General features: G+C 36.1%; 3 protein-coding genes across 3 annotated transcripts; 2 read left to right on the top strand and 1 right to left on the bottom strand.

Moving 5' to 3' along the window:
* The first annotated feature begins 436 nt into the window (after positions 1-436).
* On the top strand, positions 437-2694 carry LOC126602056 (protein SODIUM POTASSIUM ROOT DEFECTIVE 2-like). Its single transcript, XM_050268868.1, has 3 exons — positions 437-952; positions 1757-1832; positions 2217-2694. Exons 1-3 carry the CDS (start codon positions 497-499, stop codon positions 2336-2338), a joined length of 654 nt encoding a protein of 217 aa, XP_050124825.1. The 5' UTR covers positions 437-496; the 3' UTR covers positions 2339-2694.
* A 3526-nt stretch (positions 2695-6220) lies between these two features.
* Positions 6221-11217, top strand: LOC126604616 (sulfate transporter 1.2-like). The gene is made up of 11 exons (XM_050271905.1): positions 6221-6311; positions 7251-7707; positions 7827-8034; positions 8154-8328; positions 8988-9053; positions 9181-9294; positions 9388-9504; positions 9646-10250; positions 10468-10553; positions 10646-10722; positions 10830-11217. Exons 2-11 carry the CDS (start codon positions 7299-7301, stop codon positions 10968-10970), a joined length of 1998 nt encoding a protein of 665 aa, XP_050127862.1. The 5' UTR covers positions 6221-6311; positions 7251-7298; the 3' UTR covers positions 10971-11217.
* A 10747-nt stretch (positions 11218-21964) lies between these two features.
* LOC126603079 (chaperone protein dnaJ 20, chloroplastic-like) lies at positions 21965-22537 on the bottom strand. Its single transcript, XM_050269834.1, has one exon. It carries the CDS (start codon positions 22532-22534, stop codon positions 21965-21967), a length of 570 nt encoding a protein of 189 aa, XP_050125791.1. The 5' UTR covers positions 22535-22537.
* Positions 22538-26070: the final 3533 nt, after the last annotated feature.

Raw genomic sequence — 26070 nt, 5'->3', positions numbered from 1 at the left:
TAAATAGTGAATTGGTGAAGTACATTAAACAGAGAAAAAGACAGGATGGTGAAGTAGGCTAGTACTAGAAATAAAATTAACTGTCTGGCAGAGCCAGTTGCAGTGCAATGCCTGCCAAACTCTGTTAGCTAAGTCATAAAGACAGCATGTTCAGTACCCTCTCCTTCTCATCCCTATTCTTATCTTCCTGCCAAGAATTACTTACCTACTACGAGTATTTCATCAATAGTCAAGCATCCTTTGACATCAAAATAAAAGACGCGTGTAAGTTTTGACCACATATCTTTATTTTATTGACACATAACACTACATGACGTTGTACTCATATTATGTAAGTTGTTCTCATTCCTTCATGCATCTCCTATCTATATTATTCACCGCTAGCATTTGCATAACTTAGTTAACATACACTCTCACTCTCTCTGTCTCCCTCCCTCCCTCCCTCCCTCCCTCCCTCCCTCCCTCCCTCCTACTAATTAGTGACCAATTATATATCATGAACATGAAAAGCCGCAGCGGTACCAAGGAGAAGATGAAGAAGAAGATGATCATGAGAGGGTTCATGTGCCAGTCTCAGGTAGCAACTGCGGTGTGTATGACTGATGCGCGCTCCATTATTGTGCCGCCGACAAGACCAGCTGCAGCTACCACTGTCCGCCGCAATCACAATGCTGGACATGGGCATTACATGATGATGAGGAGATCAAATAGTACTAATAATGCTGGTGATGGCGGCGGCGGTGGTCAATACTACTACTCCAGGCTCCTCAACACTCCTCCTCCAGCTCATGGCCATGAGACGTCCTACTCTCACAGTCGCCGGCGAAGCACTACCACTAGCAGTATTCTTAACCACCATGATCAGCAGCCAATGTCAAAGTCGATCCGAAAACTACCATCATCTGATCCAGATTTACTACCACCGTCGTCATCCGCGGACAATGTCTTCCAGGTAAAAATACATATCTATTTACAAACTTTGTCATCAACTTTTAATATTTTTTTTCCAACTGTAGTGTGTTAAATGGAACAAAATTTTCTCAAATGTTTATATGAATGATCAACGTCAGTCTAATCCTATGCAAAAATTCTCAAATCCCCTTATCCCGGACCTCAATCAATCAGTTGAAAATATATTAGGCCCACTGTCAGATCCAGTACTCAATTGAAAGCAGCCATAGCCTGCAAGGCCAGGCCCTCCACAATAACACTATTTTCCTTCTTTTGTTTTTTGGGTAACTATACTATATTTTTTGGATGGTATACTACTGAAGAGCAAAAGAATATCATGTAGGAAATTTGTCAAAATAAATTACAATATATAATGAATAGTTTCACTTGGTCCGTCTCTCTCAAATCTTGGTTTATATTGCTGACTTCAGCTTAATTACGTTCCTTTCTGCCTAGAAAAATAAAACAAAACAAAGGGTAAATCAATAGTCAAACAAGTTTTACCCTTGTATCCACCCGTAAAAAAATTATAAGAAAACATTAAGTTCTTCCAAAATTGACTATATATCTCTCTGTTAGTAGTGTTTTAGAAATGTCTGCGATCAAGTAAATAGTTCTATGAACGAATGGATCGGGTTGAATTGGAATCATTCTCAACAAGTCCATACGAAGTGATCTCATTTTTTTTCATCCGGTCGAGTAGAAATCAAAGGTCTTGAGTGAATGATCTGGCATAATAACTCCAAGAAATATTCTTAACTTAAAGGTCAATGCAGTGTAATGTGTTGGTTACATATATATGCAGGTGGTTGTTATGAGAGTTTCCATTCATTGCCAAGGATGTGCTGGTAAACTGAAGAAACATCTCTCTAAGATGGAAGGTACGTTTTAATATTTTATATGACTATGAATATCACATTAATATTTTCTAGGCCTTTTCTTCTTAGGGTCCTTGATTCTATTGTGTTTAATTTTCTCTTAGAACTTAGAAGGTTTGATTCACTATATATGTCTTTTAAGGGAGGCACCAATCTTATTTTAAGAGTTAAGTTATTCACACCCTTTAAAATTTATCGTGTTTTCTCAAAATTTTCATAAGTTTAGAAAATTATATTACACCAAAATCTCCCAAAGTCGGTTTACTGTGTATTTTTCGCTAAACACTTTTTGTTTTATCATTTCCTGTTTGTTTTATCCACTTATGCTTGCAATTAATTAACATTTTCAGGAAATTAAATATTTTTGGGATTTTGTATATATACCAGGGGTTACATCTTTCAGTATTGACCTAGAGACAAAGATGGTAACTGTTAGGGGACACGTTTCAGCAGTTGGAGTCGTGGAGAGCATTTCAAAAGTGAAGAAGGCAGAATTATTAGCCTCTTGAATCCATTCAAGGTTTACCCCATATAGTGGGAAAAGTTGGTCAATTTTAATAGGTATTTGTCATTACCTTCTGTTTAGAGTAACTACTCCAAGAGGTATTTGACCAATAAAAAAAAAAAAAAAAACTACTCCAAGAGGTAGGTCCTTCCAAAAAATAAAAAGAGGTAAATGTGGGTGCTAATTCGATCATGTGAGCTATGCCCCTATTGATATTGACATGTTTATTTTTCCCTTCTTCCTTTAATTTCCCTGGTCACAAATTGAAAGTGATGGTGATGTATCATGGTTTGACAATCGAAGCACAATTGAATTTATAGTATTTCTTTATTTCTTTTGTTATGGCAAAAGAAAATTCAAGAGTGGACCGACTCACAATATAAACAATGTGAATGACGATAAGATATATGATTGAAAGTTTAATAACTAAATACGTAAAGACTAAAGATCTCGATTCATACAAAAAGGCATTTATAGATGTTAGTATCCCCTAAATTTGATTTTGTAAAGGTTAATATTGTGATAGACCATTGTCTTCAAATAACATTTATTCTCACTCAAATGAGTTTGGCATTTGGTTTTTGGAAAATCACTTTTAGGTTACAATAAAGCTTGAAATTTTCAACCTAACAATATTAAAGTTATTTTTGAAAATTCTACAAATAAGTTTAGGGGTGTTTTTTAAGAAGGATTGGATCGAAAACAATGTTTCCAATTTCCGTTCCAAAATTTTTGAATTGGATTTGATCATAGTTTTTGTAATACTCTGAAAAATTTAAATATACAAATTAGATATTCATAATTATGAATATGTAGAGAAAATTGAAAATAAATCGATTATGATTATGGAAATAGAATTGGGAAATTTTAACGTTTTGTTTCTGGAAATTATGATAATCTATGTATTTATTGAGCTTTTATATGATTTTTTGAGAATTATAATAATTTATGTGAGTTTAAGTTTTAGGTTAAACTAGCTACGAGGTTTAAAGTTTGGAAATTAAATATTTAAAATCTGTAGACCTTTCGAGGTCAAAATATATACTTTTGAAGAGAGCTCGATCTCACAAACGCGTAGGCATAAACCATTCGTGAAACGGAGTTATAACGAATAAGTTATTAACGTTTAAAGTGAAGGATATTATGGTAATTTTATTCCCATTTAGAAGGCTCCAGAAAATCTGGAGCAATGAATTGTGCCACGTGTGTGGCTGTGATGAAAGAAAAAATAAATGATGGACGACTGTAATTAAAATAACAGAAGAGAAAGGAATCAGGGGGGACATGGCCAATGGGGGAAGAGAGCAAGGAGAGGAAAGGAGGGGGGGGGAGAAGGAGGGAACCCTTCGACCCGGTTACATCCATGACCCGATCCGGTCGGATCTCCCAATTCTGGCCACCTTGGACGACGGGAAGGGTGCCAAATTGATCCTTATTTCGAACCCAATCGTTAATTTTTCCTATTACACACCAAAAAGAAAATATTTCGCCTTGCAATTAGGAAAAAAAAAAAGCACCGGTGGTGCGGCGGCTCTTGCTCGAGTTTCCCAAAATTTTGAAATGTTTCCACCCAATTACTACCACCATTAGACTCCCCTTGAGTCCAGAAACAAAACCCATGCATTGGTTGGGACGTCGGAGTTTTTTTGGAGTCAAATTAAAAACACCAAAAAACAAGGGTTTCCGACAGTTCGTGGCCAATATGAGGTGTTTCCCGACCAAATTAGACTTGTCCTCAGATATGAAACTTGCTCCACCCATTGAGATCTACATCTTTGTAAAATTTGGTAATTTTTAGAAATAGATGATATTTCCGGTGATTCGGAGCGGTCAACCGCCACCGGCGGCGGTGAGCCAACGCCATATTTTTAAGTCAATTTTGTTGTTCTGAAACCAAGTTTGATAAGCATTGAAAGTGATTTGCTTGTTGGGAGATAGTTGTTGATTTATGGTTACTTATGTGAATTTCGTAATTTGGTTAAATTTAAATTGGTGAACTACGAAAGGCTTGATCCCATTCAAGGGTATGTAGGCAGTCTATCAATGTTAGATGCAGCCTTAAACACTTCGAGAATAAATGTTACGTTAATGGAAATTGATCTATGAAAGAAGATGGTGACATAGCCATAAAATAAGTAGTACATTTGTTATGGAAATTATAAATTATGGTTCATGGATGGAAATAAGGCATATAATTAAAGAATTGATAAATGGTAGTTAAATAATCAAGAATTTATTTTTTTGTGAGAAGTTGTCGTAATAGAAGCAAATTTGGAATTTGAATTGATAGTCTAATAATATGTTTTCACATTGAAAAATATGGTTAGCTATGAAGGAAATTAAAGCATGAAAGTGTAAAATTATGATTATTGGTAGTAAAATAAACAAAAGTTTAGTTTGGGCCTATCACTAATATAATTATTATTTTTCGAAATTAAACAAATATTTCGGGGCGGAGCGTTACAATTTTTAACTTTACATCAATTTTCAACAAATTCAGAAATTTCGGAATCAGAGTAATCTCGAAAATTTCAGAACATAATTTGCTATATGCTTATGTATTTTATAATTTTTTGAATATTCTCAAACATTTTCCTACATGCAAATTATTGTTCTTTCCTAATATTTAGTATATGCTTATGTATAAATTCAAATAACTTTGTGGTATACTAGTATGCTTATCCTTTTTAATATATAAGCGTATGTTTAATAATATAAAAAAAAGACCAAAATGTATCCAAAACTAACAGTATAATACAAAAATTAATTACAAAATATAGAATATGACTCAATGAGTAATTAACTATAAAAAAACAAAAAACAAAAAAAAAAGTTTTGGAAGTTTTTGTATTGGAATAAGTTTGGAACACTAAAAAAAATTCAGATTGAAAATACTCGGATTTGAATTTTCGGGTTCGGATTTTAAAACTTACTGGCGAAATTGGAAACACGATTCCAATTTGCACTCCTAAATAAGCTGCCTTTAAATCTAAACTTTAAAATTTTCTTTTGAATATTCTACGGATTATTAGTACTTCAACCCAACCAACTTACCTATTAAACAAGTGGTCATATTTTTTATCGGAAAAGGATTTTTGAAATGTACAATCCAATGCAACCCAAACCATTTTGGTTGGATTAGTCGGGTTAGTCAGCAAACCCACTAATGCCCAACCCATTTAGGTGTCTCTATTTTTTTAAATGGTTTAACTTCTCACAAATTTAGAGTATGTTCACTGCTAGTTAAGATTTAATTAATTTAAAATAAAGATGTGTTAGGGAGACCAAGGATTTAATTTTAATTAAATTGGTCTTACTAGCATTACTCTTATTTGATAGACCAACCATAGTTGTTATTAGTTTATCACAAATAGTTACATTATCAAAGTATTGTTATTTTGTTTCTTGTTACAAAAGTTATTGTTATTTCTAATTCACTGCTCACAGCTCACTTATGAAAATAGCGTTTTGCTTTTTTGCTTTTGTTTTGATCCCTTCTTGGCCTGGAACTGTAGATAATAACAATATAGACATAAACATAAATGACAAGAGAATGTAATTTACTAATCTAAGTTTGGCCGTATACCTACGCGCATATATATTAGAAATATTTATCCTTTGTCTCGATTCGATTACAACTTTTCAAAGTAGGATCAAGAGTGCAACTATAATTATTGTGTTTCGTTTAGTATCACCAGTGCATGTAAGTTTGGCCGTATTACGATTAATTGGTATTCCTTTTAATTTTTAAGTGACAAGAGCGAAGACTTCTATGTTGTCCAACAGCTGAGTCAGAATTTGGCTGCTCAATAATAGCCTGCCAAACCTTGAAACAGAATGACTGTATTTAGATGCATATATAGTCCGATCCTATTATCTTCCTTCCTTTAGCTTCGTTGGTTCTGACCAAAGAGATTGATCAGTGTCGTCAATGCTTTCAAGGTTCTCAGTGATCCACATTCAAGTTTATTATTAAGGTACCAACTTAATTACTCTACACAGCTTAATTAGACTCTCTGTTCAATATATATATATATATATATATATATATATATATATATATATATTGTTCATATTTCTAATTTGGAACATGATATATTTGGTTATATGTTTTTCAGTGTCATTCATTCTTTATAATGATTTTCATAGTTTCATTGTTGATCTTGAAAATAAAGTGAAGTATAAATTAATTTGAGTAATTGTTTGTAATTGTCACTGCGCTTAATCGTTAATCTGGGTGGCGGGGAAGGATCACCATGCATGAATGGCTGTCATCTAAAGTACGTTCCAAAGTCCAGCTAGCAAGTATGAGAGAGACGATTGTATGGTACTACAATTTAGTGATATTCTTCTCTACTTATAAGGGAAGATCTTAGGTTCTACTCTTGTAAATGGTGAGCTAAATACCAAATGATTATGATTGACTAACCCACTGTACGTCTCAACTCAAATTCCCCATTCCATAGTGTAAACATATCGTTGTATTTAAACAACCAAAATTATATGAAGGAGTTGGATGATTGTGATGTCAAGGTGTGGTTAAGCTCAGCTTGCTTTGTTGGCATGTACTTCTGGTGAAGGCTACTGAATTAAACACTTGTTTATGTAATTATATATAGTGAGTTTGAGTTGAGGATATCCTTGTACGGTTCACCTTCCAACAAGCTGTTTGTTTTCGTTCTTGCAAAACAATCACTTAAATCGAATATCTAAATGATTTTGAATTTGTCTAATTTTCGTAAGGACGATCTATGAATGAAAACAACTATAGACAATTTGGATGATTGAAAGCAGGAACTCTTAGAGTTGTTTGATTTCCCCTTGGTGGTAACTATCTTCTGCTTAGAAACTGAAGTACGTTCTTTAAGATGTTATGATCAGTTTAGCTCAAAAAAAAAAAGTTTGTGAAACTGTAGCAGGGTAGCCAGCTCGATTGTAGAAGTGGGGTGTCTGGTCTTGGTATAATGAGTAAGCGTATCAAAGACAATGAAGCGGACATCAGAAGCGGACCTTCATCGAACCAACAAACTAATTCAGCTGAGAGAGTGTTGCCGCAGCAGCAGCAGCAGCAGGCATATCAAGTTCATAAGGTTGGAGAGCCTGCGAAGCCACAACTTTTTGAGGAATTCAGTGCCATCATGAAGGAAACATTCTTTTCGGATGAGCCCTTGCGTGCTTTCAAAGACCAAACAAAGAGGAGGAAGTTGGTTCTCGGTCTTCAAGCTCTCTTCCCGATATTTGGGTGGGTGAGGGATTACAACCTTTCTAAACTCAGAGGAGACGTCATCGCTGGACTTACCATTGCAAGTCTCTGTATTCCTCAGGATCTTGGATATGCAAAGCTTGCCAATCTGCCCAGTGAGAATGGCTTATGTGAGTCTTCCATCTTCGTCTTCTACCGGCCTTTAATGCATGTACCGTAGCCAAGTCCGGAATTTGATAGATAAGTTAATACATATACACGATTATAACATGATCCGTACGTGATGCAGACAGTAGTTTCGTACCACCGCTTATTTATGCGTTCATGGGTAGCTCAAGGGACATTGCAATTGGACCGGTGGCCGTGGTGTCTCTGTTGCTTGGGAGTTTGGTGCAGAATGAGGTTGATTATAAAACGGATGCAGACGACTATCTGCGCCTAATGTTAACTGCTACATTCTTTGCCGGAGTCACACAACTTACTTTAGGATTTCTCAGGTATTATCATCATCATATGTCTGTCTATATAAAAGAACATATATATATATATGTGTGTGTGTGTGTGTGTGTGTGTATGCATGAATATTAGTTAGTAATTAATTCATAGTTTTGTGCAGGTTGGGATTCTTGATTGATTTTCTATCTCATGCTTCCATTGTTGGATTTATGGGTGGAGCTGCCATTACCATTTCCCTTCAGCAGCTTAAAGGGTTACTTGGCATCAAGATATTTACCAAGAAACCTGACATTGTTTCCGTTATGCGTTCAGTATTTTCTGCAGTACATCATGGGGTACTGATATATTGATGCAGCACGATATAATGAACAAGGAAATTGAACGAAATACTCTAAGCTAGAATTCACTAGCAAACTAAGAAAACCTCAAAGTTTATTGTTGAATGATAAGGAAAGATTACAATCCTAGCCCCCTAAGGTTGCTTATATAGTCTTAGCCCTAGGATTTCTAGAGTACAATAGAAAACGAGAAGCAAATAACAAAAAACCAAAAGGGTCATAAATCTTAAAATCCCATTTTAGGTTTGTAAATGAAGAAATTAGGCCAAAATGACCCTACATTAGGGCAAAGTGATTTTTTGGTTCACCTTGCCGTTCTCTCCGAAACGGCAGGTCACGCGTCCAAACCGGACATGGGAGGCCAAATCTACAATGCTTAGCCTTGCAGCCGATTTTACACCTTTCCAACAAATGTTTTTCAATCCTTTCAGCCATCTGTCCATATATATAAGCTGATCATATGCACATGTGTCAAGAGCGATTAAGTGAGTTTAATTGATATTGTTTATAAAGTATATACTGTTTTCTAACTGACTAGCTTTTAGTTCGTCGAGTGGTACTTCTTTTCAATGTATTAATACGTCTCAAGTTCGAATTCCCCTCTTGAATGCCTTTTCTTCATATCTAATTTATCAACTGTATGTCTAACTTTGCAGTGGAACTGGCAAACTATACTAATAGGAGTCTCCTTCTTGGCATTTCTTCTGTTGACGAAGTACATCGTAAGTTCTATTGCTTCTCATAAATTTAGTTCCGCTCAATTGAGAATCAACTGTATATTCATTGATTAATCTTGAATTAATTGATTTATTGGAGCTTGCTAAATTGCTAATGATAATGCTGATGTAGGGAAAAAAGAACAAGAAACTATTTTGGGTGCCTGCAATTGCACCTTTGATCTCAGTTATCCTGTCTACCTTTTTTGTTTATATCACCCGTGCAGATAAGAAAGGTGTTGCAATTGTAAGTAAATTTGAATGTACTGCATTATAATTAAGCATATATAATACTGAAAATTCATTTGACGTTTACGTTTTAATCTTTTTGTTATTTCAGGTGTATAAAATAAGGCCGGGCGTAAACCCACCTTCCGCTCATTTAATTTATTTCACTGGAGAGAATGTTATGAAAGGCTTCAGGATCGGTTCTGTGGCCGGTATGGTAGCATTGACGGTAAGCTTGCACTACGTACTTGCCAAACCAGCTGAAACGAACATATTAATCTTGAAACATTGATGGATGGATAATTTATTGATTGACTAATTAATTGATTGATTATATTAAACAGTTAATGTTTTTAATTAATACGCGCAGGAAGGTGTAGCAATCGCGAGAACGTTTGCTGGGATTAAGGACTATGAGGTTGATGGAAACAAAGAAATGGTGGCAATGGGAACCATGAACATTATTGGTTCATTCACATCCTGCTATGTTGCCACCGGCTCCTTTTCTCGCTCAGCTGTCAATTACATGGCCGGCTGCCACACAGCGGTCTCAAACATCGTCATGTCTTTGGTGGTCCTCCTCACGTTGGAACTCATCACACCCATTTTCAAGTACACCCCCAACGCCATTCTCGCTTCCATCATTATTTCAGCTGTCCTGGGACTGATCGATTTTGAGGCCATGAAACTCATTTGGAAGATTGACAAATTCGACTTTGTTGCTTGCATGGGAGCCTTCTTCGGTGTGGTTTTCATTTCCGTTGAGATTGGCCTGTTGCTTGCCGTCTCCATTTCATTTGCCAAAATCCTCTTGCAAGTCACAAGACCAAGAACCACGCTGCTAGGAAAGCTCCCCAGGACTAATGTGTACAGAAACATCCAGCAGTATCCCCATGCCACACAGATTCCCGGGATTCTCATTATTAGAGTTGATTCTGCAATTTACTTCTCCAACTCCAACTATATTAAAGAGAGGTATGAGAATAACTACATACACATATATGGATGTGTGGATCAATCTGCATGTCCAAATGTTCTCTTATCAGACAATTTGTTCTCGCTTAGACATATATTCGATATTCACAATTTACCATCGTAACTCTAACAAGTGACAAGTTAACGTACTAGGTATGATCACTGGTCGGCTAGAGCCTAGAGAACTAATTGACACCAATTAACTAATTTCCTTCAGGATTTTGAGATGGGTAACAGACGAAGAAGAACAACTGAAGGAAAAGAGTCTACCCAAAATCGAGTACTTGATCGTAGAAATGTCGCGTAAGTGAATTCTAATTTTGTCGACTGCCATATAGATTTTACTGATTGAGAGAGATGGCATTAATTCACGGATTTTCATTTCCCGGCCGCAGCTGTCACTGACATAGACACAAGTGGAATTCATGCCTTGGAAGAGCTCTACAGGAGTCTTCAGAAGAGAAAGATCGAGGTAATGCCTTCAATCTTTTCGATAAAAATCTACTCATTGTTACTGCAGTTAACAAGTGACTTGGTTGAAATAACTAATTTGACAATTTCGGTAATGTTACATTTCAGCTTGCTTTAGCAAATCCTGGCACAGTAGTCATTGACAAGATTCATGCATCGGAGTTTGTCGATTTGATTGGAAAGGGCAAGATTTTTCTTTCAGTTGCAGATGCCATTCTTACATTTGCCCCCCATCATGAAGAACCTTGATTTACTCCAACAAACAAGACAGGGTTATCCAAGAACTATATTTTTCGTTTCCTTCTCCTCCTTCCTTTTCTGTCTAAAGTAAGATGGCTAGGGGTCACTTTCTTTTTCCTCTCTTTTTGTATGCTGTATTTTTCTCTTTTTTCTGGGTCATCTTCCGACCTTCGCACACAATGTATATGCAATCTGTCTTAGTTTTTTTCTTGTTCTTTTTCCTTGCGAACTCAGTTTTCTTGTAGTTTTTTTTCTTCTGCGGAAGCACTTATATGCTGAACAATTTAAATGACAAGGAGTCCAAAAGGCCTACTAACGGCTGCAATTTCCAATCTAACGGCCGGAGAATTTTCTTGCCAGACGTCTGGCAAAAGATCAGTTCTGATAGTATGATTCGAGACTCGAGACATCAACATAGTTTACAAAGGAATTTGGCTTAAAAACCATAAATTATAGAATAGCGATGTGCTGCAATCTTGGTGTTGTTCTCTTGGAAATTGCATAAAAACCATAAACCCAAGTCGTAGCACGGAGCCCAAATCTGTGCCAAGTGGAGCTTGTAGTTGTATTTGTGCTTGTCGAGTTGATCTTCCATACATTCTACGTAAAACCCCAATTTCATTTTGTTTTGGGTATTGTTTTCTTTTAAAATTGTTTTTAGTGTTAAATTGTGTGCCACGTGGGGGCCATCCCCTTTTTGGTCTCCTTCTTCCCTCTCTTTCCCGTCACTCTCCCTCACCTTCTCTCTTTCTTCTTATCCTTCACCGTGCCACACTCATAACCCATATCCTAAAATCATCATCAAATCACAATTTCAACATCGTCATCGTCCTTATCTAGTCACTACAAACTCAACCATAGTCTTGGCATTTTGGAAGTTGAACCATGAAGCTCCGTACACGAGCTCCGACGCAGACTGCTACTTTCGAGGCAATTTCCGACCAAACCACGGTGAGTTGGCCTATGTGCAAGGTATAAATCTCTTCGTCTCACTAAGTACTACAACTTTTCTTTTTGTTTCAACCAATTACGTTGAGTATTGAAGAAATTATATCCATTTGAATCTTACCCAGTTTCCTGCGACCTCAATGGTTTTTAAGGAGTTTTCCAGCAAAACCACGGTGAGTTAGACATCGTGCAAGGTACTATTCTCTTCGTCTCGTCGAGAACTACAACTTTCGTTTTTGTTTCACTCAATTTCGTTGAGTATTGACAAAGTTATGAGCATTTAAAGTTTGTCCAACTTTCCGGCCGAAATCCGGCCTTCCCTTCCGTTTAGCTCTGGCGAGCAGCAACCAAACCAGGCCTTTGGGCCTTTCTTGCCAAGCCCAACCCAACCCTTTTAGGTTTTTTTGTTTTAAAGGCCTTTGGGCCTTGTAGGTAAAAGCCCAAAACCAAATTTTGGTTTGGTTTTATTTTTGTTTCTCAAAAACCATAAGGCCTTGGCCATTTCTCCTTTAGGGCCTTCGGCCCAAGTAACCCAAAACCCCAATCCTCTAACCTATTAACCCAAAACCCTTTTTAAATTAGAGAACCCTTAACCCATTAACCCAATTATTTACCCTAGGCGTTTTATCAACCAAATTCCCAAACTCATTAACCTAAACCCATTAACCCTTTATCCTAAACCTAAACCTAAACCACCTAGACCTAAGCCCTAAACCCTAACCAGTACAAACCTTTTTTGGGGAATATTCCATTAGGGAATATTCTATCCGGAAATATTCTATTGACTTTTACAAAATTTAACCGAGACCTTTCTTAGGGTAATTCGACATCCTGAATCCGTTTCCAATGCCTGTTTTTCCAAATTCAATTGCTATTATATAAGTTTTATTAATTGGACCCTTTATGTGTTTAGGGGCAATTATTTGTGGCGTTTCTGTCTTCGCTAGTTGCATGGCTCTTTGGTAGCTAAGTACTGTGAGTGGACCCCTTCTAAAAATGCATGTTTTAACAATAGAAATGCACACATGAAAAGCATGATTTAATGATTACGTTTTATGAAATGTTTTATGAGATAACATGCTTACCGAGGCTAGTTTGAATTATTACTATTTTTCCTATAACTCATGTTCTTATAGAATATCCAATGAATGATGATATGATATTGAGAACATGTTTCGAACACCTCTTTATAGTATAGATGATGGATGACCTTATACTATGAAGTTGCTTTTCAATATATATATATATATATATGTTTAATGGTTTTGTACTTACCTAGTGGTCCTTTCTGCTACGGAACGTAGGGATAGATTTTAGTCTGTCCTGGGCGACGGTTTGGTGTTGCCATAGGGCTTGGAGTGTTTCCTCTAGCTATTTAGCACAGGGACAGGAAGCCGGCATGGGGCCTGGGGGTTATTGGACAATTCACTAGTGATTATTATATATACAATTTATGATTTGAGACATTGCACGACATGCTAGGTTTCAGAAAACCTATGTTTATCATGATATATATGTGTTTTCATAAAACCTGGGGATTAGTATGTTGATAACTGTTTTAGTATGTGTTTTCATAAAACCTTATTCCGTTAGACATTGTTGATTTTGATGTGATTTTGGGCACTAATTAGTTACATTATAATCATGCCAAGATAGATTGCTATGGAAAGGCAGTTACTTTCCATCATCCTAGATTATATGAAGTTACATTTGTAAGAGAGCCTAGTAGGGTGAGGCATGGTGTTATTTCTGCCATGAAAGCTAAAAGATTGTTGTCGAAAGGTTGTCAGAGATATTTGGCTCATGTGGTGTTGAATGATAATACTCCTAGTAGTGTGGAGGATGTACGTGTGGTCAAGCATTTTCCGAATGTGTTTCCTGATGATTTGCCTGGATTACCGCCAGATAGAGATATAGAGTTCGTTATTGATCTTCTTCCAGGTATGAATCATATATCTTTGACTCCTTATAGAATGGCTCCTGCTGAATTAAGGGAATTGAAAGTTCAGTTGCAAGAATTAATGGATAAAGGATTTATTCAGCCTAGTACTTCACCCTCAGGAGGTCCAATCTTATTTGTGAGGAAGAAAGACGGAACCTTGAGACTATGCATTGATTACAAGCAATTGAATCAAGTAACAATTAAGAACCGTTATCCGTTACCTCGTATAGATGATTTGTTTGATCAACTCTGAGGTGCCTGTGTGTTCTCTAAGATTGACTTGAGGTCTGGTTACTACCAGTTGAAGATTAGAAGTAAAGATGTCCCTAAGACCGCATTCAGGACTCGATATGGTCATTATAAGTTTCTTGTGATGCCATTCAGGTTAACTAATACACCAACAGCTTTTATGGATTTAATGAATCGAGTATTCCAGCCATATTTGGACAGGTTTGTCATTGTCTTTATCGACAATATTCTGGTATACTCTAATACTAGAGCAGAGCTAGACATCTTAAATTGGTGTTGAAAAGTTTGAAGGAACACCAGTTATATGCTAATGCAGTGCAGGTGGATTGAGTTACTTGGTGATTACGATTGCACGATTGAGTATCACCCTGGTCAGGCAAATGCATTGGCATATGCACTTAGTAGGAAGACTCCAGCTAGACTTAATGCCATCTATGATTGTCATGTTCCTCTTCTTACGGATTTGAGGTCCACTGGAGTGGAGTTAAGAGTGGAAGATAGAGGGGAAGCTTTACTTGCTAATTTTTAAGTTAGGCCAATCTTAATTGATCGTGTGCTCGAGGCCCAGATGAATGATGAAGAGACCCAGGAAATAATTCAAGCAAGGAATCAGGGGAAGAAGAAAGATTTCAGAATTCGAGAAACTGATTGTATGCTTATGTAGGAAAGCAGAATGTATGTGCCGAATAATGTAAAGTTAAAGAAAGAAATCCTTGATGAAGCACATATTTCGGCATATGCAATGCATCTAAAAGGTACCAAGATGTATCATACCATTCGACCATTTTATTATTGGTCGGATATGAAAAGAGAAATTGCTGAATATGTGAGTAGGTGTGCCATTTGCCAACAAGTTAAAGCTGAAAGGAAGAAGCCGTTTGGGTTGATGCAGCCACTTCCCGTTCCACAGTGGAAATGGGAAAATATCACCATGGATTTTGTGTACAACCTTCCTCGTACACAGAATGGTTATGACGGCATTTGGGTGATAATTGATCGGCTTACTAAGTCAGCACACTTTATTCCAGTGAGGGAAAAATATCCATTAAGCCAATTAGCTAAGTTATTCATATCGAAGATCACGAAGTACCATAGTGTTCCAGTTGATATTATCTCGAATCGGGATCCTAGATTTACTTCCAAGTTCTGGGTAGCATTCCAGGAAGCTCTTGGTACGAGATTACTTTATAGTACGGCATATCATCCTCAGACTGATGGGCAATCTAAGAGAACCATTCAAACGTTAGAGGATATGTTAATATCTTCAGTGCTGCAGTTTGGCGATGGTTGGCATGATTGTTTGGATTTGATGTAGTTCGCCTACAACAACAGTTACCATTCGAGTATTGGTATGGCACCTTTTGAGGCACTCTATGGCAAGTCTTGTCGAACGCCATTATGCTGGTCAGAAGTGGGTGAAAGAGTTTTAGTGGGTCTTGAGATAGTGGAGGAGACTACTCAAAATGTTCAGATAATTAAGTATAACCTGAAAACGGCCTAGGATCAACAGAAGAGTTTAGCAGATAAGCATGCCATTGACTGGAGGTATAATGTAGGTGATTGGGTATTTCTGAAGTTATCACCATGGAAATGTATTGTGCGGTTTGGAAAGAAAGGCAAGCTAAGTCCTAGGTATATTGGACCATATATGATCACCGAGCGAGTCGGTGAGGTTGCTTACAAGTTTGAGTTGCCTACAGAGTTGTCCAAAGTGCATGATGTGTTTCATGTTTCAATGCTTCGTCATTTTGTTGCAGATCTTTCACATGTGATTCCTCCTCAACCTTTGGAAATTAATCCGGATTTGACTTATGATGAGGAACCAGTGACTATCTTGGATTGGAAAGACAAGGTTCTGAGAAATAAAACTATGCGTTTAGTGAAGATTTTGTAGAGAAATCATTCAGTGGAAAAAGCTACTTGGGAAACAGAGGGCCGGATGAGAGAGATGTATCCACGCTTATTTTATGATTATTAGTGGATTATATGATTGTATAAATTTTGAGGACGAAATTTTATAAGGTGGGTAGATTGTCACAGCCTGTCCTGGGATAATTTTATCGATGATGTGAAATGACAGTTTTACCCTTAAACGTGGGTAGTGGTGTGCATACATGACTTAGGTTTAGGTCCAAGTTATTTTCCTAAGTATGTGGAACTAATTGGAATTAAGTTGTTTTGTTGTTTTGGTTGGTTGGTTGAAGTAGACAATTTTGGATCACACACACTCCAACTCCTTATCTCTCTCTCCTTCATGTGCACTCTCTCTCTCCTCCCTTTCGATTTTCTTCTGTTTCAGTCAACTTTGTACGGACGAACTTCAAAACCAACCATACACACACAGATCGAAGGTTCAAAGGGCACCATTGTGTTCCTGAGGTTCATACGAGTTGAATGGTACCATTTTTAGGTAAGAACTTTTTCGAAAACTTGTGAAAACCCTAACCCGATTTTTGTCTCTATTCATGCAATCATAAAATCGTGTGTTTTTTGGGATTTCAAGCTCACATGAAGCTTTAGGAGGTTCTCACGAAGCTCGGAGTGGTTCATTGGAAGAAATTAGAAGTCAAATCATCGAGAACAACGAGTTTTAAGATTTGCCGGAATATCGAGGCTTTTTCCGACGAGTTTCTGGTGGTTTCAGGGCTCGACTCAGACATGGTTTTGTTCGTCTTGGTGAGATCTTCAAAATGGTTCAAGTTTCTTGAAGTTTGGTGTTAAAATGAGAAAGAAATTAAGGTTAGAAACTTTTCCAGAAACCGGCAAACAGTCGCCGGCGTCTAGTGACTAGTCGGGGAAAAAGAAGCATATTCCGTCAGTTTTGACGGAATATGCTAACGGCGGAAGGTAACGCCGTTAGTTTTTAGACGGATTATTCCTGACACATTAATTGCCGCCATCAGTGTGCTAGGCACGTGCCCGCGCGTGGGCAACACATTTGGCAGTGCCTTGGCCGGCGCATGGCGGTGCGTGAGGGGTCCGAAAATTTTTCTAAAAATATGGGGATGTTCGTGAGGTTGTGTAGATCACGTTGATATATTCAAACATCCCATTTGAGTAATGTATGAGAAGTTATTAACTAGTATTGATTATGTGCTTTAAATTAACATTTTTATAGTTGTTTCACATATAGGGGAAACTTATCCCGAGGACGAGCGCAGTCAAGGGGGACTCGAGGGCTACAACCCTTCGACATACCAGTGAGTGGGCTTTTGGTTTTAAGTATATACGTATATGCTTGATATTTTCCCAAAAATGCATTTAAATGAGTTATGCTTTGAAAATGCCATGCCTATTGATTTATGTTTAAACCATGAGTTAGAATTGTATGCATAAATGTGATTTGGTGCTGTGGGCGCTCAGGTAAGTTCCAGGTGAGTTTATGAATTGCGAATGTGTATTGAATGGTTGTGATTAATTGAGAAACTTGAGCTCATAAACCTGCACCCCAGTGTTAATGATTTAGCCAGAGATATGGTACATGCCTGTTTATAATGTCACCTCCCGCACCCTATGCTTACATTGGATCCAATTTAGGTGCACAGTCTTGTCGTACAAACCATCATAGTTGGTTCCGACTCTTAGGTGACTAGCGATTTATCGCATAGCTATCATGAGTGTGTAGCATTGAGCATAGCTATATTACACCCAGTCTTATCATACAAACCTTTTTAGTGGTTTCGACTTGTGTGCAGTGTAGTGCCGTATAGGTCATTTGTAATGACTCCGGCTATATTGACTAATGAGCTATAAATTCAGTTGTACAAACTTCTGCAGGGGTTCCATCTAATATATTATTTTCCATGAATATATTTTTACCTGAGTTATTTATATATATTTATATTCTATTTCTGGGAAAATTTATACATGTTTTACGGCGAGGGGTTAGAGCATTTTAATGATGAAATGGTTTTGAAAAACATTTGTTTTTGCCCACTCACATTTTCTATTTTTGCGCCCCTACATGTTTTAGGTAGACTTGCAGTTGGTGGCATTAAGGATCTCGGCAGTTCTGACAGAATAAAATATTTGTAGGATATCTTTTAGTACTATATAACTAGTACTTGTCATACTGGACTGCACCTAGACTTTCTATGCTCTGATTATGAGTATTTACACTTGTATCTCACTACTAGCAATTCCTGTTTATTAGTGCACATTAGTAGCTTTCGGTTTTTATTTATTTGTATATTTCTTATCTTTATTACTTCCGCACTGTGCACATAGCTACGTCACCCTCACGTGACGGCCAGCATGCTTCGATCTCGGTTGGGATGTGTCATAAACGGTTACAATAAAAAAATTCAAACATTTTGATTTAATAAATGGATAAAAATTATGTAAAAATAAGAAATAATAAATGGCAAAAGAATGTATCCATAGTGTTAAAAAAATTGGACATTTCACATATAACAAAGTGGTACATTAATAAAGAAGAATGGGTACATTATAAATAAATTAGGGTACAGATAAAACATTAAAAAATTCTGAGTACAAATGAATTTTTTTAAAATATAGGTGCTAAAAGAAATTAATACATGGGTACAAAATAAAACTAAAAAGAAAATACTACAAATTTTTTTAAAAAATGTTGCAAATTAAAAGTGGGTACAAACTAAAAATATAAATATATGATACAAAGTTTAGGCATAAAACATAAATATACCATATGTAATTTTTTTTATCATTGATTAAAGGGTAAAAGACTGTTTACTACCCTTATGTGGTTTTCAACATTTAGTACATCAAGTTTTTTTCGTCTCAGATTCATACCTAAAGTGTAAATTTTGAGACAGTCTCATACATCTGTTAGTCAAACTGTTAAATCTGCCGTTAACTGTGACGTGGCGCCATGATTGGGCACCACGTGTCATCCACTTTTTTTTTTTCTTTTCTTCTTTCTTCTTCTTCCTTCTTCTGCAACTTTTTTTTTCTTCCTCCTTCTCCTTCTTCCTTCCTCCTTCTTCCTTCCCCTTCTTCTCCTTCTTCCTTCTTCTTCCTTCTCATTCTCCTTCTTCTTCTTCTTACTCCGAATCTGGGGAATTTTTTTTTCTTTTTTTTCTTTTTTCTTCTTCCTCCTTCTTCCTCTTTCTTCTTCTTCTTCTTCCTCCGACTGCAACTTTTTTTTTTTTTATCTTCCTCCTTCTCCTTCTTCCTTCCTCCTTCTTCCTTCCCCTTCTTCCTCTTCTTCCTCCTTCTTCCTTCTTTTTCCTTCTTCTTCTTGCTCCAAATTTGGGGAAGATGAAGGTTTTTTTTTTCTTCCTCCTTCTTCTCCTTCTTCTCCTTCTTTCCTCCTTCTTCCTCATTCTTCCTTCTTCTTCCTTCTTCTTCTTCCTCCAAATTTGGGGAAGATGAAGGTTTTTTTTTCTTACTCCTTCTCCTTCCTTCCTCCTTCTTCCTTCCCCTTCTTTTTTTTCTTCATTCTTCTTCCTTCGAATCTGGGGAAGATGAAGGTTTTTTTTTCTCCTTCTTTCTTCTTTCTTCTTCTTCCTCCTCCTTCCTCCTCCTTCTTCCTTCTTCTTCTTCTTCTTTTTCCTCCAACTGCAACTTTTTTTTTCTTCCTTCTTCTTTCTTCTTTTTCCTCCTCCTTCCTCCTCCTTCCTCCTCCTTCTTCTTCTCCTTCTTCCTTCCTCCTTCTTCCTCCTTCTTCTTCTCCTTCTTCCTTCCTCCTTCCTTCCCCTTCTTCCTTCCTCCTTCCTTCCCCTTCTTCTCCTTCTTCCTTCTTCCTTCTTCATTCTTCTTCATCTTCCTCAAAAAAAAAAAAAAAAAAAAAAAAAAACCTTCATCTTCCCCAAATTTGAGGAAGAAGAAGAAGGAAGAAGGAAGAAGGAGGAAAAAAAAAAAAAGGTTGCAGTCGGAGGAAGAAGAAGAAAGAAGGAAAAAAAAAAAAAACTTCCCCAGATTCGGAGGAAGAAGAAGAAGAAGGAGAAGGAGAAGGAAGAAGAAGGGAGAAGGAGAACAAGGGGAAGGAAGAAGGAGGAAGGAGGAAGGAAGAAGGAGAAGGAAGAAGAAAAAAAAATTGCAGAAGAAAAAAGAAAAAGAAAACGTGGATGACACGTGGTGCCCAGTCATGGCGCCACGTCACAATTAACGGTAAATTTAACAGTTTGACTAACGGATGTATGAGACTGTCCTAAAATTTACACTTTAGGTATGAATTTGAGACGAAAAAAACTTGATGTACTAAATGTTGAAAACCACAAAACATGAGGGTAGTAAACAATCTTTTACCCTTGATTAAATATACAATGTCACGTGACGGTATACACATGGGTACAAACACAAATAAAAGTTTAAAAAATTGGGCACAAAAAGAAACTAATATATGGGTACAAATTAAAAATGAAAAGAAAATTGGAACAAATTAAAAAATATTTGCAAATTAAAAATAGGTACAAACTAAAAATAAAAATATATGACAAAAAATTTAGCCATAAATATAAATATACTAATTGTAACATTTTTAACACTAAAGAAATATATTTAAAAATAAAAATATTTTATTATTTAAATAAATAATGATGTTATTAATACCCAAGGACCTTGATCAAAAATTGAAAATGAATAGGATTTTAATCAATGAAGTAACAAAAAGAATGATATGAACCTAATTTTCCTCTATGATTATCCTACTGTTAGTTAAGACTTAATCTGATAGCTAATTAATTATTATTAATTTTCCTTTATAAGAAATTATTATTACTTTTTGTAACTTATATACAAAATAACAATTAAATGCACAATAATCAATCAAGCCTTATGTGGTGCAAATTTCAAAAGTTAATCAAGTAAGAAAACTCTCAATGGTTCTCCTTCTCCAGTTTTTGTTCACCATTGCAGGCCAAGGAAGAGCATCCCCACGTAGGCAATCCTTCATATTGGATTTTCAGAGATGGAACAACTATGGATCGAAATTTCTTTTGCAGTAGATGAGCCTGGAAGATCTTTTCCAGTAAGGTTACTAGAGTTCATGCCAACACAAGGAAGCAAGGGATGAGAAGGTTCAAATGGTTGTGGCATGGTTTGGTTCCAGTAAGGTTGCTAGACGAGTCCGGAAAGATAAACATCAGAACAAGTGATTTAAGTGATGCCATTTTGATTACACAATTAAATGACATTCCTATCAAATGCAGAATTCACTACCCCAGAAACGCCTCAAAGGAATACAAATCTCATACGATTTTCCAGAATTCAGAAGACGCAGTCTTAAGATTCATGAATGAGCCCATTTAATTAGCTTACCAGATACAAGAGCTGGATTCAGGAAATTTTGGAGATATTAAGAGAAGGCGCAAACAAACAGAACAGGAAGCTACAAGAACGTATTTTCAAAATGGCAGCCTAATGTGACTAACTGATCAGGCAACCAAATCTCAAATGACCAAAATTGCTGGATATTCTCATAGGAAAGCAAAAGAAAAGAAAGAAATGGAAAGTTAATGGGATTGGGAGAGAGAATCAGAGTCATAATTAAAAAAAATGTTTCATATTTTTATTTCTAATGTATGTTTTTATTTAAAAATATCAAATTAACTGTCTTATAAGGTTAAATCTTAACCATTAATAATAGGATAATTTAACGGCTTAAAACTTGTGTCAAATCTTGTTTAAAACTGTGTTCTAAATTTGTTATTATGTAAAGCCAATTCACTCAATACATTTTACATTGAATTGTAAATCTAAAGAATATTAACAATATAAAATAAGAAAAAAATAAATTCGTAAAGAAGTAGATCGGCCCAATAATTTTACGGGCTCAATTTGATCAAGAATATTTAGCAAGTACAGAATTGGTCCAAGAATTTAGTAAAAAGGAAATAAGTGAATGAATGAAATTATGAAATGAGGTGATAAGAGTAACTAGTCAATGGTTTGATATATCGCGACCTCTCCTCATTCTGCTGGCCCATGATCCTTCCTTTTGTGACCTTCTCTTCAACTCAAGAATTTGTTGACTCCATCTGTTTTGTGCACCTTGATTATTTCTGACAGAATTATCCATACTGTATTTGAAGGTGCTCCTCCTACTACAACTATTGTTACAATAATCTTTCAAACCCAACTCGTAATCATATTCATCACGCAACAGAGGATCCGATAGCGTCTTGTAAGCCTCATTCAGTTGCACAAATCGCTCGTTTAAAATATTAGAATTCTGTTGATCATGACATACATCTGGATGATAACGAAGCGCCATGCTTCTGTAAGCTCGCTTGATCTCGTCTTTGCTCGTTTTAGTATTCGGACTCAAGCTAAGTAGCTCGTAGAAATTGGTATGACTAGTACTACCGCCCTCGTAACAATTCGTGGGTCTGCATGAAATTTTAGTGGCTTTGCGTGCATGACAATTTAGAAAAGAAGGTTTAGGCTTAGCAGCTGCAGCACTGGTACTAGGGTTTATGCAGCTTGAAGAAGTCAGCAGAGAGGTGTTCATGGCTATGTGAATGTTCTGCAAAATGCATGGGAAAGAGTTATGCGGATTGAGGCTAATATATACCAAGGAACATATCCCATCTTTGTAAATATTTAATTATATATCATAATCCAACCATTAAGAAAGGGCTAAGGAAGGTGTGAAAGAAAGACAAGGTTAGGGAAAGAAGGAAATAAATTACTAATAGGCAGCGGTGACTTCTAAACACAACGCGTTTTCTCCATAATAACCATCGAGCTACTTAGTAAGCGTTGAGATTATGATGATGATATAAATTAGTTTACTTGGTTAGCGTTGAATCATAAACTGTCGTCTTGTCTTGCACAATGTTTTCCCTGCATTTGGAGAAGTATTTGTATTCACGAATACACCCCTATGGTAGAGTTCCGTATTGTAATATAAAACTATGTGTTAGTTTATTTTTATGTACTCTTATATTATTTTTATGTCTACTTTGAGGGGAACTTTTTCGTTTTCTAAAGTCCTCGCGCATGGAAAAGATTCCTCACCGGATTATCTTTTTGGAAATTCTAATAATTTTGTGATCGTGATTATTCATCATACGCAGTTAGAAATTATTTCAAAATTTAAAATTTAAAAATAAATATAAATTGTACTTAACGACAACTGATCGCACGATATACGATAAACGATCACAATCACAAAACTCTTAAATCCCCAAAAAAGGATCCAGCAAGGATCCTTTCTCGCGCATAGCCGACTTGTATTATTGATGATAACAATGTTTTACTGTAGTAATACGTTGGTGTCCTTTCCTTTTCTTTCACAACTTCTAACTGGGGAATCAGGTAGCCGACGAGTTTGCTAAACTTATCGTTGAGGATGCATATCTTAAGTCAGAGAATAAGGGGACTGTATATGAGCCAATTAACGATGCAGCACTGAAACAAATGTCTTTAATCTATCGTTAATTAGGATAAAAATGATTGATATATTCTTAATATTGTATTTTTTTTTTTTTGATAAATCTCCAAATATTGTATATTTTGATTTAGAATAAAGGGTAAAAGATTGTTTACTACCCTCATGTTTCGTGGTTTTCAACATTTAGTACATCAAATTTTTTTCTTCTCAGATTCATACCTAAAGTGTAAATTTTGGAACAGTCTCATACATCCGTTAGTCAAACTGTTAAATCTGCCGTTAATTGTGACGTGGTGCCCATGTGGACAATGACTGGGCGCCACATGTCATCCACGTTTTGTTTTTTTTTTCTTTCTTCTTCCTTCTTCTTCCTGCGACCGCAACTTTTTTTTTTCTTACGAGTCATCCACGTTTTGTCATCCACGTATTGTAATTCGCAGTAAATATATATCAGATTACTCTAGTGGACACAAGTCATTCTTACGAGTGAACCACTTAAATCTTGTTGTTTTCATATCCGTTTGGTGCCTAAAACCCCCAATGGTTACTATATTGGTCTGTTGACCTCTCAGTTTTGAGTGTTTACGATGTGCAAGTGGTTAAGTTAGAAACAATATATATAATATCGATATTGATTAGTAGTGACCTATTATACCGCTTATGAAATCTCCACAATGAAAAGTTTACTTTTAAGTAAAATAATGATATCGATATTAATTAGTAGTGATCGTCCGACCGATACAAGTCCGGCCATGTTGATCCTACAAATATCCTCTTCCTTCATTATCAGATTGAGCTCCTCTGTCGCTTTTGTCGGCCTTCTCGAATAAGTTTCTTTTGACAAAAGAAACTCAAGACCAAATTTGACTCTAGGTCCATAGTGGCTCCACCAGTGGCCTAGTTTAGAATTAGTGTTTATATAGTATCTGTCATTTAATACAATTTCTATTTGAATGCAGCCCCTCTTTTCCACACCAGCCGGCAGACCCCTCCCCCTTTCAAACCCTACCGCTGCCCCTCCCTCCCCACCCTTTCTGCACAGCATATATCCTCATTCAGTCATCCTCTACTTCTTACTACTTTAGAATCTAGTCGCCAGCTTTGAGGCTTTGGTATTCACACTATCTTTGCCACCGTCAATGCTAAAATATGTGTGTAAAAATCACTTCCGATTCATTTGTTGATTAATGTTATTTGAATGCACAATATCAGAGGGCATTTTACCACATTCATTATGAGAAAGATAATGTTAAGGAGACCAAATATTAAGGGTAATGTCAGAGAGACCAAAATTTTAGATAAAATTGTGTAAACTAAATTACATGTAAGTTGATGATTATATTATTACTTAAATGATGTTGATAAACATGCTCATATCTATTAAGGACACATCATTTAGTTTGCAAATTTTGTCTACAAATTTAGTCTATCTAGTATTACCCAATTTTTAAACCAAATTTGCAAATCAATATGAAATAAGCACGTTAATTAATATTTAAGTAATAATTCAATCATCAACTACCATATCATTTGGTTTACAAATGTTGTTTGAAATTTTGATCTCCTAGTATTACCCTTCCGCAAGAGGCAAGTAATTATTACCTTACAGTAAATGCAATTTACAAAAACTAAATCTTTCCAATGCTACAACATTACTAGCTAAAGCTAGAACCCTTCATATCTCAGGATGAGGATCTTCTTCGGATTCTCTTTGTGAGGATCCTAAGAATCTTCATTCTTGTAGTTCTTCGTGCATCGTGTGGTCAGTTTTCATTAGGTATTATTTGTATTTAATTTTAAATAAAAAAATCAAAATAATTTCGGACCATTCAATGTACAATAAACGGTTAGAATGTAAAGATTCTTAAAATCCCACAATTTAGATCTAGATGAAATCTAAATTCCATAACTCGTAAGTACGAAAATTATAAAACAATCAACAAACACAACTACCAGTAACTACCAACAATACAATGGAACCCTCGTTAGCAAACAGTTGTACTCGAGGCCCTTTTATCTTCTCTAAAAAGCATGGCACCACCAATTGTACTTCTGCATCACTCTTGTACAACATCATCATGCATTTTAGAGCAACTCCAGTGTTGTAAAGGCCCTCTAGGTCAACTTACTATTGAATCCCCCCAGTGAATAGTAACTACTTTAATGAACAATAATTGCCTTTTTCATATCCACCCCTAAACTGAATAGCCATAGCAATAGGTAATAAAATATTAGTATTTTTTATTTTATAAAATAATACAAAATAATTTTTGGTGATAGATTTCGAAAAGATTTTTATCCAATGTCGTTGTGTCATGTGTCGTTACCTTTTCAGAATCGTTAATGATGGATTTCCGATATGATTTTTAACCAATCACGTATCGCCACGTGTCACAATATGTTTACAATCTTTGAGGATAGATTTCGATCAGATTTTTAACGAATGACGGCATGTCACGTGGCATTATCTACAACCTAATCCTTTCTTTTTCCTCCATATAACCCACCATCCATCCTAAGAAATCACACACCAAAATCAAAATATCTATTATTATTCATAGTTTCTACTTTCTTCTTACAATGTCTTCTTCAAAGATGTTGTGGGAAATCGATGAGCAAGAGAAAGAATTGTTTAAGCAATGGGAAGAAAT

This window comes from Malus sylvestris, chromosome 15 (genome assembly GCF_916048215.2).
Source record: "Malus sylvestris chromosome 15, drMalSylv7.2, whole genome shotgun sequence".
Taxonomy (NCBI): Eukaryota; Viridiplantae; Streptophyta; class Magnoliopsida; order Rosales; family Rosaceae; genus Malus; species Malus sylvestris.
Note: the sequence above shows the minus strand (reverse complement) of the source record. Positions and strands in the feature narration are given on the sequence as shown.

Bases quoted from the DNA above. Each gene is read 5' to 3' on its own strand.
- LOC126602056 (XM_050268868.1), top strand. From the start codon at position 497: ATGAACATGAAAAGCCGCAGCGGTACCAAGGAGAAGATGAAGAAGAAG. The intron at 953-1,756 runs GTAAAAATACAT...ATATATATGCAG, and splicing joins CCGCGGACAATGTCTTCCAG to GTGGTTGTTATGAGAGTTTC. The intron at 1,833-2,216 runs GTACGTTTTAAT...TATATATACCAG, and splicing joins ACATCTCTCTAAGATGGAAG to GGGTTACATCTTTCAGTATT.
- LOC126604616 (XM_050271905.1), top strand. From the start codon at position 7,299: ATGAGTAAGCGTATCAAAGACAATGAAGCGGACATCAGAAGCGGACCT. The intron at 8,035-8,153 runs GTATTATCATCA...AGTTTTGTGCAG, and splicing joins CTTACTTTAGGATTTCTCAG to GTTGGGATTCTTGATTGATT. The intron at 8,329-8,987 runs GTACTGATATAT...CTAACTTTGCAG, and splicing joins TTTCTGCAGTACATCATGGG to TGGAACTGGCAAACTATACT.
- LOC126603079 (XM_050269834.1), bottom strand. From the start codon at position 22,534: ATGAACACCTCTCTGCTGACTTCTTCAAGCTGCATAAACCCTAGTACC.